We start from the raw sequence: 14,326 nt of genomic DNA on the forward strand, positions 1-14,326 counted from the left end.
GCTCATAAGAAGTCCCCATCTCAACCTCTCGGGCCGTAGTGGCCTGAATGCCAGTGTGCAAACCCGCAACAAATCTCCATACTCTCTTCGCATCAGTAGGGAGTATCATAAGTGCATGGCGAGACAACTCTGAGAACCTCGCCTCATAATCAGTCACTAACATCTGACCATGCTGAAGCTGCTCAAACTGAAACCGCAACTCTTCCCTCTGGGAGGGTGGAATATACCTATCCAGGAAAATGCGGGTGAACCTGTCCCAAGTCATGGGAGGAGAATCTGCTGGTATACCCAGAAGATAGGACTGCCACCACCTACGGGCCCTGCCCTCCAGCTGAAAGGTATCAAAGTCTACCCCATGGAACTCTAATATCCTCATGTTGTGCAGTCTGTCCCTGCACCGATCAACGAAGTCCTGGGGATACTCATGTAGCTCACCCCCAAAGACGGGAGGATGTAGCCTGGCCCATCTATCCAATAGCTTCTGCAGCTCACCGACCATAGCTAGTCTAGGCTCAGGTGTAGCTGCTGCCACTGGCTAGGCTCCACCCGCGGGTAGTGCACCCAGGGTCTGATATACTGCAACTGCCTATCCATGAGCCTATGCGGTAGGGATCTATGCTCCCCTTCCTACCTGAGATATGGCTGGGTCTGCCGCAAATAAATCAGCCTAATTCATAGTATCCATGAACCGCACCATACGGCCCATGACCTCCTGAAATCCTGGTGCGGATGTGAAGTCCACCGGAGCTGGCTCTGCTACGGGCACCTCGCCCTGCTCCTCGATGATAGGATCCTCTACTGGATCCATTGGTGACATAACTAGAATAGCTCTGGGATGTCCTCGTCCCCTACATGGGCTGGAGCCCTCCCTCGGCCTCTACCTCGGCCTCTAACAACTGGGAGAGCAGTTCTTCCCTGGTATGGAACCTCAGTAGAGCGCGTTCTCACCATTTGTGAGAGAATAAGAGAAAGATACTTAGTCTTACATCAACTGCACAATAGGAGATGAAGAAAAGTATTTTCCTAACACCTTATAGCCTCTCGAAGATAAGTACAGACATCTCTGTACCGATCCGCAAGACTCTATTAGGCCTGCTCATAACTTGTGAGACCTACATGAACCTAGTGCTTTGATACCATGTTGTCACGATCCAATTTCACCTATAGGTCATGATGGCGCCCAACATCATAGCTAGGCAAGCCAACTAGTGAACTAAACATACATTTCCTCTTTTCATAAATTTTCGAGTAATTAAACTCTTCTTACTTGCAAGATTTAAGGAAAATAAAAAAGGTTCCGATAAAAAATAAAATCAAGAAAATAATTCAAATCACAATTCTACTAGTGTGTGTGCCAGGACCTGGTGTCACAAGTATATAAGCATCTAGTAGATTATACAAAAGAAATCCAAAATACTGGCTGAACACAAAATAGACAGAAAACAAATACAGAGGGAGACACTAGGTGCTGCGGAACTGTTCAGGAGAAACAACTCACCACTAAGCCTCGGGATAGTGTGGGTTCGCACCGGTAGGACCGCCTAAGGTTCCTGTCTCAGATCCTGCACAAAAAGTTCAGCAAGCGTAGCATGAGTACGTAAACAATGTGTACCCAGTAAGTATCAAGCGTAATCTCGAAGAAGTAGTGACGAGAGGTTGACTTTGATACTCACCATGTGTCAATATTATTAAAATAGAAATATTTAAATAGACATGATTTATGTGAATAACAATAATCTTCATAACAAGTGGGAATAAATAATTCTTCCAAATTCAATAATTTTCAATTAATCATTTATCTTCACAAGCTGCAATAGGATCTCAAGGTATCGTGTAATTATTATTATTAAGCACAATTTCTGCCGAGGTCGTACGACCCGATCCATAGTATCGTGTACGTTGCTGAGGGATGTGCGGCACGATCCGTAGATGCATCTATACTGCCGAGGCGTTCGACCCGCTCCACAAGAAATGAGGACATTTTCTTATGAACCTCCAGAATGAGAAGTTATTATAAGGCTAACACATAAGGATGTACAATTCTATTAACAGTCAAGTAACTTGCACAAAAAATCAAATATATGAATTTTTGATCTTTTACTTATAACGACCCGACCGGTCATTTTGACTATCGCAATCCCGTTCCCTCATTTACTGCTCAAATTGTGATTTACGGTTATTATTTGACTTGCCGGGGTAGTTGGTTTGGGTCCGGTGAGTTTTTGGAATGATTTGGAACACTTAGTTCCAAGGTTTAGAATTTAAGTTGAAAAGGTTGACCGGATGTTGACTTATATGTAACGACCCCGGAGAAATTTTCTTAAGGAAATTAAGGTGTTGTGGTGCCGAGGTAGATCAATTAGTACAAATATGTGTAAAGAAAACTTTTTTGGGTGCTCGGACATTTTGGGTTGTGGTGCTCGGACTTTTTGGGTTGAACAATGCACCGATGTGTAAAAAATATTTTTTGCCAAAAAAAGGGTCATTTCTGTGACCACTATGTGGTCGCAGAATCACTCTGCGTACCGCATAATGGTCGCAGAGTGGATCAGAAGAGGGGCAAGTGTGGAGGAAAATTTGCGGCGAATGCGGCCGCAGATCAGTTATGCGGTGCATTATGCGACCGCAAAATAGGTCTGCGGACCACATAATGACCGCATACTGAGGCAGCCTTGCCCAGTTTCAGAGGCCACATTTCGCGAGCCGCAGAAGCGTTATGCGGTCGCATAATGCGACCGCAGAGTGTGTTTTGTGGAATAATTTTTCTGCTTTCATAAACCCGACCCCATTCTTATAAAACACTATTGGGGTCATTTTGAAGGGTTTCATCTAGTATTTTAGAGAGAGGTGAGAGCATTTTAGAGAGAGAAAGTGAAGACTTAGTTATTTATCCATCAATTCTTGTTCAAGGCTTGAAGATTTCACAATGATCTTGCTAGGGCTTCAAAAAGGTAAGAATTTCTTTCCCCAATTCTTCAATTTCGGGTTTGGAGTAAAAGATGGGTGATTAAGTGTGAGACCCCAGGTGTTTCTCTCTTCTCTTACGTAATATACGTAACGTGGCATGGTTATATTAGGTATATATGATTGGGTATAGCACATTGGGAGAATAAGACTGAAAATGTGTGGTAATATCAAGGAACTAAACTAAAGCTTTAAGTCAAAGGAATCCCTTAAACAAAGGTTCATGGTTAAAGAAATGGCTCGGGTAGCACCCCGCGCGTTCGGAAGGTTTAAGTTAACTTGCACCTGTGGGATAAGACTAAGAGTATATAATATGCTAAGAATAATGTGTTATGAGGTATTATAATATCACACTGGTCACATGTTAAGTTTTGGAGTCAAGCAAGTTGCGAAATAAAGGTCGGCAAAAGTTATCGTAAATTTCTCTAATAAATTTTCTAAACTTTGGGTCAAATGTATCAGATCATTTCTCCCAATATATAAAGAGTTATGGGACCCACAACCTACCAAATCGAAGTTCTACGAGTCTAGTTTGCAACCAAAGAAATCTCACATCAAACCGACATTGGCGTAAAACGTTATAACTGTTTTACCGCGGACTGTCCGGGCTGAAATCGGGTCGCGAACCGGGTCCGGTCAAACAAGTGGTATAAGTCGGAAAATCCGACTTTTAAGACCCCAAAATATTTCATCTTCGTCCCAAAATAGTGAGAAAGCTTAAGAGAGGGTTTCATGGTGTTCTTGAGTGATTAAGGTGCGTTTTTAACGATTTCTATCGTTAAAGTTTGCCCCCGTGCCTAGAAGCACAATCTCTACGCTTTGCAATCGTTTTCCCCTTCTATTAGCTGTGTTTGGAGCTATTTTTGGAAGATAGAAAATTGTTGTTCTTGCCGGTTCTTCAGGATTTATACTTGGTTTGCCAAGGTAATCATCTTGGGACTCTTTTATGATCGTTTTTACAAAGTTCTACGGGCGTTTCGTCAAGTTAGGGTCATATGGCAAATCTGCCGATTTAAACTCATTTATGAACTATTTATAGGTGCGTATAAGCTGCATATATATAGTGGTTTCGAAGCTTAGGACGTAAGGAACAACTTTCGTGAAGGAACTACAGGCATTCAGATGTTCGTTGGAGAGGTATGTTAAGGCTAAGCTTCGTCCTTCCTTTTAGCACGAATTTTGGGAAATTCCTAAGACGCCAAATGTGATATTTTACTATTCTGTTGCTAGAAAGACCTTCTGTGAAAGGCATTGGTATCGTAGCTGAAGTATTTTCATGATGCTATTAGGTTGATATTCCACTCGTTCGGTTAAAAAGGATATTCGACATCTATATATGTCATTTTGTCGGCTTTCTTAAATATATGTCCATATATATGAATTCTTATTCGTCTTTGGGTTGTGTGACTTAAAAAAAATAAAGGCATTTAGTATTTGCGATCAGTCCTTCTTCCTTGTTAAAGTGTATTTTAAAATCTCTAAAGTGACACGTCGATTTCAAAATTCTCAAATATAATTTTTATGTTTAAACTACTAAAATATTTGATTTTTTTGAAATACTTTCTTTTACTAATTATCAAGAAATCAGGTATAAGGACTAAGTGAAGCACCTTAAGCTTTTTATGAACATATTCAGAGTTAAGTTATCTTTCTAAAAAAAAAGATATGAGGTTCCACGAGATATTTGTATGTTATACGAAGGTGATTATGAGAATAAGAGTACCAATGAGCCAAGGTTGGCTAAGTTCTTGTTATGGCCTATTATGTGCATTCAAAGTTCATATCATACATGACATATTATGCATGGACTTCGAGCTATAATCGGAGGTAAGGGGCCTATTTGCCCGAAAGACTATATATATTGTACAGATGGCCACAGGTTGGCAATATGATACCAGTTAGCTACCGGGAGAGACCGCCATTGCTAGTATTTGGTTGGGTATGTCATGTATTTACATCAATATATATGTATTCACGACATACGATTACACGAGCATACCATGCATATTTTATTACTATGAGGTCGGATGTCGGCCATGGAGGATATCAGAGTTTCAGTGTCAGGTGGTATCTTTATTACCTTTTACATCAGCTATGTATGATTCTACTTTCTGCCTTACATACCAGTACATTTTTATTCGTACTGATGTCTCGTTGCCTGGGGACACTGCATTTTTGTTTCGTGCGTGTAGGTCCAGGTAGGGACTCTGATCGACCCCTCCGCTAGGATTTCGGGGTTCAGCTGTGAGTTGGTAAGCTCCACCTCTTCCTGGAGCTTTCATAGGATGGTTACTTTTGTTGTACAGTTTGGGTATAGTTGGGGCCTTATCCCGACAGTGCTTATGACACTCTTAGAGGCTATTGTGGACACAATATTCTGGGTTTCTTTTTGCTGCTTTCAGTCTCCAGCCCATAGGCTTGGCATGTATATATAGGTGTGTAGGCATGTATGTCTTCAGTCGCGGCCTCGTCGGCCAGCTAGTATTTTTTGGCTTGTCTACCTATGTTTATATGGCTTATTGTTATTCATGTCATAACCTTACGGTCCAGGCTTAATATTTCAGATGTTGTGCTGCCCGATCTGTTGGGCCCCCAGTCTAGTTAGCTAGTATGTTTAGTGGCTAACTCGATCGAATACAGTATCGAGTGACAGTCGTGCCTCCCCTAGTTTGGGGCGTGACAAACTTGGTATCAGAGCAGGTCATATCCCAGGGAGTCCACAAGCCGTATCTAGTAGAGTCTTGCTTATGGGTGTGTTGTGCACCACACTTATAATCAGGAGGCTATGAGGCATTTAAGAATGGTTACATTTCTTTCAATTAATAGATCGTGCTATAGAGCGAAGTTATAAGAACATATGAAATCTAAATCGTGCTTTGTGTTTCGTATCTAACAGGCTACCTACGCTCAGGAGATGGCACATCGAGAGATTGGTATGGATCCGGGAGAAGGTACCAGTCATTCCCCACCGAGTCAGAGGGATAGATTTCCCTTAGAGGCTCACAGTGAGTCTCCAGTACCCCTAGTTTCATCTTTCCCAGCACTTGTTGGAGCCCAGGGAGATGCAGTACCCCCAGCCTCACCAGTTCCATTGGTACCTGAGGCAGCTAGAGACACAGGACATCCAGCACCTATTGTTCCCCCATCAGAGACTGGGGAGCAGGGGATGAGGGAGGCTGTTTAGTTGCTGACTAGGATGGTTTCTATTCATGAGCGACAGCTAGAGTCAGGAGCAGATGCCCGAGGAGATCGGATAGGAAGCTTGACGGTACGAGAGTTTCTTCACTTGGCCCCTCCATTATTTACAGGATCCAGTTCCACTGAGGATCCCCAGGACTTTATAGACCATATGTATAGAGTATTGAGGGTGATGCATGCCTCCGTCACCGAGGCTGTGGAGTTGGCTTCTTTTCGACTACGTGATGTAGCCGTCCTATGGTATGAGGCATGGGAGAGATCTAGAGGACCTGATGCTCCTCCAGCAGAGTGGGAGGACTTCTCAGAGGCTTTTTAGCCCATTATTTTCCACGGGAGGTTCGGGAGGCCCGTCTTGACCAGTTTCTTAGCCTAAAGCAGGGGGTTATGAGTGTGAGGGATTATAGCCATAAGTTTAATTCTTTGGCAAGGTATGCACCAGATATAGTACGTACCATGAGGGCTAGAGTTCATCATTATGTGGATGGTTTGGGGGATCATCTGATTAGAGACTGTAGGGTTGCATCCCTATCGGATGATGTAGATATTTCCCGCATACAAGCTTTCGCTCAGACTACAGAGGACCTTTCCCGTCGGATTCGTGATATTCGCAAGGATAGGGAGCAGAGTAAGAGGGCTCGTACTATGGGGTTTTATAGGGAGCCACGAGTTGATTTTAGGCCCCCACTCCATCGATATCCACCTCGGTCAGCAGGTAGTTTGCCACCACAGATGCAGGGCCAGCGGTTTGATCGTTATATTCAGTCAGGACCGGGGCAGAGCTCAGGCCAGTCTGAGGGCCGTCGACAGGAGCGTTCTGCACAGATGAGACAACTTACTCCTCTATGTACTCAGTGCGGTAAGCTGCACACTGGGAAATGTAGACAGGGTTTGAGTGCATGTTTTCATTGTGGGCAGACAGAACATTATATTAGCCGGTGCCCGGGGTTAGGCAGAGGTACACCAGCTCAGCCTTCAGGATTCACAGCAGCCTCTTCGCCCTCAGTCCGTGCTCCCCGACCAGGTCCACAGTCTGCTCAGGGCCGTGGTAGGGGGAGAGGTGGAGGAGACACCTCAGGTTCTAGTGGTGGCCAGAACTGCTTTTATGCACTCATAGGCCGACAGGATTCAGAGGCATCCCCAGATGTTGTCACAGGTATATTGACAATACATTCTCATGCCATTTATGCATTGATGGATCTCGGCTCTACATTTTCATATATTACTCCATTTATTGCTGGTAAGCTTGACATGAGATCTGAGTTGTTGCCACAACCAGTTGAGGTGTCTACTCTAGTTGGCGACTCTATTATAGCTAATCATGTCTATCGAGATTGTACAGTGTTAATTAATGACCGTCCAACCTCTGTTGATTTAGTTGAATTGGTTATGCTAGACTTCGATGTCATTATAGGTATGGATTGGTTGGCAGCTTGTTATGCTAATATTGATTGTCGTGCAAAGTTGGTCCGATTTCATTTTCCTGGTGAGCCTGTCCTTGAATGGAAAGGTAATGCAGCCACGCCCAAGGGTAAGTTTATTTCATACCTTAGGGCTCGGAAGTTTATTGCTAAAGGTTGTATATACCATCTGGTTCATGTTAGGGATATAGATAAGGAGCCAGCGACTCTTCAGTCGGTTCCTATTGTGAATGAATTCCCGACGGTATTCCCTGATGAGCTTCCAGGAATTCCTCCCCCCCCCCCAAAAGGGAAATCGATTTCGCTATAGATTTGCTTCCTGATGCGCAGCCTATATCCATTCCTCCCTACATAATGGCTCCTGCAGAGCTAAGGGAATTGAAGGAACAACTGAAGGACTTGCTCGATAAAGGCTTTATTAGGCCAAGTACATCCCCATGGGGTGCTCCGGTGCTCTTTGTTCGAAAGAAAGATGGGTCCTTGCGGATGTGCATTGACTACATGCAACTAAATAAAGTCACTATCAAGAATAAGTATCCTCTTCCACGGATTGATGACTTGTTCGACCAGTTACAAGGTGCCAAATGCTTTTCGAAGATCGACTTGCGATCCGGTTATCATCAGCTACGAGTCAGGGATATTGATATCCCAAAAACAGCATTTAGGACGAGGTATGGCCATTTTGAATTCCTTGTCATGTCTTTCAGGCTTACAAATGCCCCAGCAACCTTTATGGATCTTATGAACCGGGTATTCAAACCATTCTTGGATGAATTTGTGATTGTGTTTATTGACGACATCCTGATATATTCACGATCGGAAGCCGAGCATGCGGACCACTTGCGAGCGGTATTGCAGACTCTCCAGGACTACAGGTTATATGCTAAATTCTCTAAATGTAAATTTTGGCTAACTTTTGTAGCTTTTCTTGGTCATGTTATTACCGATGATGGTATCAAGGTTGATGGCCAAAAGATTGAAGCTGTGATGACTTGGCCGAGGCCCTTGAATCCGACAAAGGTTCGTAGCTTTTTAGGCTTGGCAGGGTATTACCGAAGGTTTGTGGAGGGATTTTCCTCTATCTCTGCACCATTGAATAAACTGACACATAAAGGAGCTAAGTTTCAGTGGACTGAGGCATATGAACAAAGTTTTCAGGAACTAAAGAAAAGGCTTACTACGGCACCTGTCTTGACTCTTCTGGATGGCACCGAGGGTTATGTTGTATATTGTGATGCCCCGAGAATTGGCCTAGGTTGTGTTATAACGCAGCATGGTAAGGTTATCACGTACGCCTCCAGACAGTTGCGAAAACATGAACAGAACTATCCTACGCACGATCTTGAGTTAGCCGCAGTTGTATTTGCCCTAAAGATTTGGCGGCATTATCTATATGGGGTTCATATTGATGTTTTCACCGACCACCAGAGCCTTCAGTATTTATTTAAACAGAGGGAGCTGAACCTACGACAAAGAAGATGGCTAGAATTACTAAAGGACTATGATGTTGATATTTTATATCATCCCGGCAAAGCTAATATTGTTGCTGATGCCCTTAGCCGGAAGTCCATGGGCAGTCTAAGCCATGTTGAAGCTGATAAGGTCAAGATGACCAAATATCTATGCCAGCTAGCTAGTTTGCAGGTGCGTTTGGTAGATGCAGAGGATGGACGCATTCTCGTTCAGAATACGGCAAAATCTTCTTTTGTTACTGAAGTGAAAGAGCGACAACACGAGGATTCTGAGCTTATAAAACTGAGGGAAAGTATTCCACAGCAGCGACAAACTTTATTTGAGCTAACTGGAGATGGAGTCCTTAGATACCAGGGCCGCTTATGTGTACCGTCAGTAGGAGAGCTCCGTGCCAAGATTCTTTCGGAGGCCCATTATTCTAGATATGCAGTTCATCCCGGAGCGACAAAGATGTATCGGGACCTTCGACAGATCTATTGGTGGAATGGAATGAAAAAAAATATCGCGGAGATGGTAGCCCAATGTCCCAACTGCCAGCAAGTTAAAGCCAAATATCAGAGGCCTGGAGGCCTAACTCAGTGTATTGAGCTTCCATTATGGAAATGGGACATGATAAATATGGACTTCATCACTGGTTTGCCTCGCACTCCACGGAGGTATGATTCTATTTGGGTAATTATTGATAGGCTTACAAAATCTGCTCATTTCCTGACAGTCAGGACGACATATTCAGCCGAGGATTATGCCAAGCTTTACATTCGAGAGATTGTTCGCCTTCACGAAGTGCCATTATCTATTATCTCTAATCGAGGGGCTCAATTTACAACATATTTTTGGAAATCTTTTCAGAAGGGTCTAGGCACGCAGGTAAATCTTAGCACCGCTTTTCATCCGCAAACTGATGGACATGTAGAGCGTACTATTCAGACAGTTGAGTATATGTTACGTGCCTGCGTGCTAGATTTTAAAGGAAGTTGGGATGATCATCTACCTCTTATTGAGTTCGCTTATAATAACAGCTTCCAAGCTAGTATTCAGATGGCTCCTTACGAAGCACTATACGGGTAGAAGTGTAGGTCGCCGATCGGTTGGTTCGAGGTCGGGGAAGCAGAGTTGCTAGGTCCTAACTTAGTCTAGCAAGCAATGGAAAAGGTAAAACTTATTAGAGACAGGCTGCGTACAGTACAAATTCGGCAAAAGTCTTATGCAGATGTTCGACGACGAGACTTAGAGTTTGATGTAGAAGATTGGGTTTTCCTGAAAGTATCGCCTATGAAGGGCGTCATGCGATTTGGAAAGAAGGGAAAGCTCAGCCCCAGGTATGTTGGACCGTATAAGATTATTCGGAGGATTGGTAGGGTGGCGTACGAGCTTGATTTGCCTTTAGAATTGGAAGCAGTCCATCCTGTGTTTCATGTATCTATGTTGCGGAAGTGCATTGGAGATCCTTCACGTATTACGCCCATTGAAGATATTCACATTGCTGAAGACTTATCTTATGCAGAGGTACCAGTAGTTATTTTAGATCGGCAGGTGAGGAAGCTTCGAACTAAAGAAGTGGCTTCCGTGAAAGTGTTATGGCGAAATAACAACATCGAGGAAATGACCTGGGAAGCTGAGGAGGAAATGAGGAAGAAGTACCCCCACCTATTTACGACTTAAGGTGAGTCGCATTTAAATAATTGCCAATTATTTCTTTACAGCAACTTAATTGGATTTTAAATGACTTGAAAGTGCAATTTAAATTTCTTATTGCGAGATAGCTATACGAAGCCTAGTAGTTGGAATCTTCAGAATTTGATTTATGCTTTGCAAATGTAACAAATATAGCCTCGCAAATAACGTATTAGCGGACAAGAAATGAAACCAAAGAATTGACTTGACCCATTCGCGGACGAATGTTCTTAGGGGGAGGGGGAGACTGTGAGACCCCAGGTGTTTCTCTCTTCTCTTACGTAATATACGTAACGTGGCGTGGTTATATTAGGTATATATGATTGGGTATAGCACATTAGGAGAATAAGACTGAAAATGTGTGGTAATATCAAGGAACTAAACTAAAGCTGTAAGTGAAAGGAATCCCTTAAACAAAGGTTCATGATTAAAGAAATGGCTCGGGTAGCACTCCGCGCGTTCGGAAGGTTTAAGTTAACTTGCACCTGTGGGATAAGACTAAGAGTGTATAATATGCTAAGAATAATATGTTATGAGGTATTATAATATCACACTGGTCACATGTTAAGTTTTGGAGTCAAGCAAGTTGCGAAATAAAGGTCGGCAAAAGTTATCGTAAATTTCTCTAATAAATTTTCTAAACTTTGGGTCAAATGTATCAGATCATATCTCCCAATATATAAAGAGTTATGGGACCCACAACCTACCAAATCGAAGTTCTACGAGTCTAGTTTGCAACCAAAGAAATCTCACATCAAACCGACATTTGCGTAAAACGTTATAACTGTTTTACCGCGGACTGTCCGGGCTGAAATCGGGTCGCGAACCGGGTCGGGTCAAACAAGTGGTATAAGTCGAAAAATCCGACTTTTAAGACCCCAAAACATTTCATCTTCTTCCCAAAACAGTGAGAAAGCTTAAGAGAGGGTTTCATGGTGTTCTTGAGTGATTAAGGTGCGTTTTTAATAATTTCTATCATTAAAGTTTGCCCTCGTGCCTAGAAGCGCAATCTCTACGCTTTGCAATCGTTTTCTCCTTCTATTAGCTATGTTTGGACCTATTTTTGGAATATAGGAAATTGTTGTGCTTGCTAGTTCTTCAAGATTTATACTTGGTTTGCCAAGGTAATTATCTTGGGACTCTTTTATGATCATTTTTACAAAGTTCTACGGGTGTTTCGTCAAGTTAGGGTCATATGGCAAATCTGTTGATTTAAACTCATTTATGAACTGTTTATAGGTGCGTATAAGCTGTATATATATAGTGGTTTTGAAGCTTAGCACGTAAGGAACAACTTTCGTGAAGGAACTACAGGCATTCGGACGTTCGTTGGAGAGGTATGTTAAGGCTAAGCTTTGTCCTTCCTTTTAGCACGAATTTTGGGAAATTCCTAAGACGCCAAATGTGATATTTTACGATTCTGTTGCTAGAAAGACCTTCTGTGAAAGGCATTGGTATCGTAGCTGAAGTATTTTCATGATGCTATTAGGTTGATATTCCACTCGTTCGGTTAAAAAGGGTATTCGACATCTATATATGTTATTTTGTCGGCTTTCTTAAATATATGTCCATATATATGAATTCTTATTCGTCTTTGGGTTGTGTGACTTAAAATAAATAAAGGCATTTAGTATTTGCGATCAATCCTTCTTCCTTGTTAAAGTGTATTTTAAAATCTCTAAAGTGACACGTCGATTTCAAAATTCTCAAATATAATTTTTATGTTTAAACTACTAAACCATTTAATTTTTTTTTGAAATACTTTCTTTTACTAATTATCAAGAAATCAGGTATAAGGACTAAGTGAAGCACCTTAAGCTTTTTATGAACATATTCAGAGTTAAGTTATCTTTCTAAAAGTCGAGTTAAGTTTTTAAACTTATTAAAAAAGATATGAGGTTCCACGAGATATTTGTATGCGATACGAAGGTGATTATGAGAATAAGAGTACCAATGAGCCAAGGTTGGCTAAGTTCTTGTTATGGCCTATTATGTGCATTCAAAGTTCATATCATACATGACATATTATGCATGGACTTCGAGCTATAATCGGAGGTAAGGGGCCTATTTGCCCGAAAGACTATATATATTGTACAGATGGCCACAGGTTGGCAATATGATACCGGTTAGCTACCGGGAGAGACCGCCATTGCTAGCATTTGGTTGGGTATGTCATGCATTTACATCAATATATATGTATTCACGACATACGATTACACGAGCATACCATGCATATTTTATTACTATGAGGTCGGATGTCGGCCATGGAGGCTATCAGAGTTTCAGTGTCAGGTGGTATCTTTATTACCTTTTTACATCAGCTATGTATGATTCTACTTTCTGCCTTACATACCAGTACATTTTTATTCGTACTGATGTCCCGTTGCCTGGGTTTTTCGTGCGTGCAGGTCCAGGTAGGGACTCCGATCGACCCCTCCGCTAGGATTTCGGGGTTCAGCTATGAGTTGGTAAGCTCCACCTCTTCCTGGGGCTTTCATAGGATGGTTACTTTTGTTGTACAGTTTGGGTATAGTGGGGGCCTTATCCCGACAGTGCTTATGACACTCTTAGAGGCTATTGTGGACACAATATTCTGGGTTTCTTTTTGCTACTTTCAGTCTCCAGCCCATAGGCTTGGCATGTATATATAGGTGTGTAGGCATGTATGTCTTCAGTCGCGGCCTCGTCGGCCAGCTAGTATTTTATTATTTTGGCTTGTCTACCTATATTTATATGGCTTATTGTTATTCATGTCATAACCTTACGGTCCAGGCTTAGTATTTCAGATGTTGTGCTGCCCGATCTGTTGGGCCCCCAGTCTAGTTAGCTAGTATGTTTAGTGGCTAACTCGATCGAATACAGTATCGAGTGCCAGTCGTGCCTCCCCTAGTTTGGGGCGTGACATTAAGAGTATGATTCTTGGGTGTGAGAGAATTAGTTATACATACACATACCAATAAGGTTTGTGGAAAGATTGTTGAGTTCAAATGGATAAAGATTGAGTTGAAAATGATAGAAATCTTCAAAGACTTTAACTTAAGATTTGAGGGTCAAGTTGATGTCGGAAATTGGTGAAATTCATATGGTTGGACTCATGGTTGGGTTGGATGGGCATTCATATTTTGTAACTTTTGTCGGGTTCCGAGATGTGGGCCCCACAGGCGATTTTTGAGTTAATTTCGGATTTTTATTGGAAAATTAGTATTTCCTTATGGAATTAATTACAATAATTGATATTGACTGAATCGATTTAATTGTGGCTAGATACGAGGCTTTCGAAGACCAATTCTCGTGGCAAGGGCATAGCAGAATAAAGAATTATACGGTTTGAGGTAAGTGACAATTCTAAATTTGGTCCTGAGGGTGTGAAACCCCGAATTATGTGTTATGTCATTGGTTTTGAGGTGACATATGTGTGGGCGTTCACCGTAGGAATTGTGACTTGGTCAAATTTCATGGGACTGTATAGTTGAATAATCTGTTGAAATCCGTACATTCTCTTCGTGTTAGAGAAAATTGAGCTGAGACTCGTATTAAAAATCATGCTTAGGCATATGTTGTTATTGTTGGTACCCATTGGGGTCATTTATGTGGTTGAA

The 14,326-nt window shown here is 42.2% G+C and overlaps 1 protein-coding gene across 1 annotated transcript; it reads left to right on the forward strand.

Moving 5' to 3' along the window:
* The first annotated feature begins 6,546 nt into the window (after window positions 1–6,546).
* LOC138897047 (uncharacterized) lies at window positions 6,547–10,715 on the forward strand. The gene is made up of 5 exons (XM_070183000.1): window positions 6,547–7,622; window positions 7,764–7,824; window positions 7,911–8,007; window positions 9,115–9,709; window positions 10,412–10,715. Exons 1-5 carry the CDS (start codon window positions 6,547–6,549, stop codon window positions 10,713–10,715), a joined length of 2,133 nt encoding a protein of 710 aa, XP_070039101.1.
* Window positions 10,716–14,326: the final 3,611 nt, after the last annotated feature.

This window comes from Nicotiana tomentosiformis, chromosome 8, assembly GCF_000390325.3.
Source record: "Nicotiana tomentosiformis chromosome 8, ASM39032v3, whole genome shotgun sequence".
Taxonomy (NCBI): Eukaryota; Viridiplantae; Streptophyta; class Magnoliopsida; order Solanales; family Solanaceae; genus Nicotiana; species Nicotiana tomentosiformis.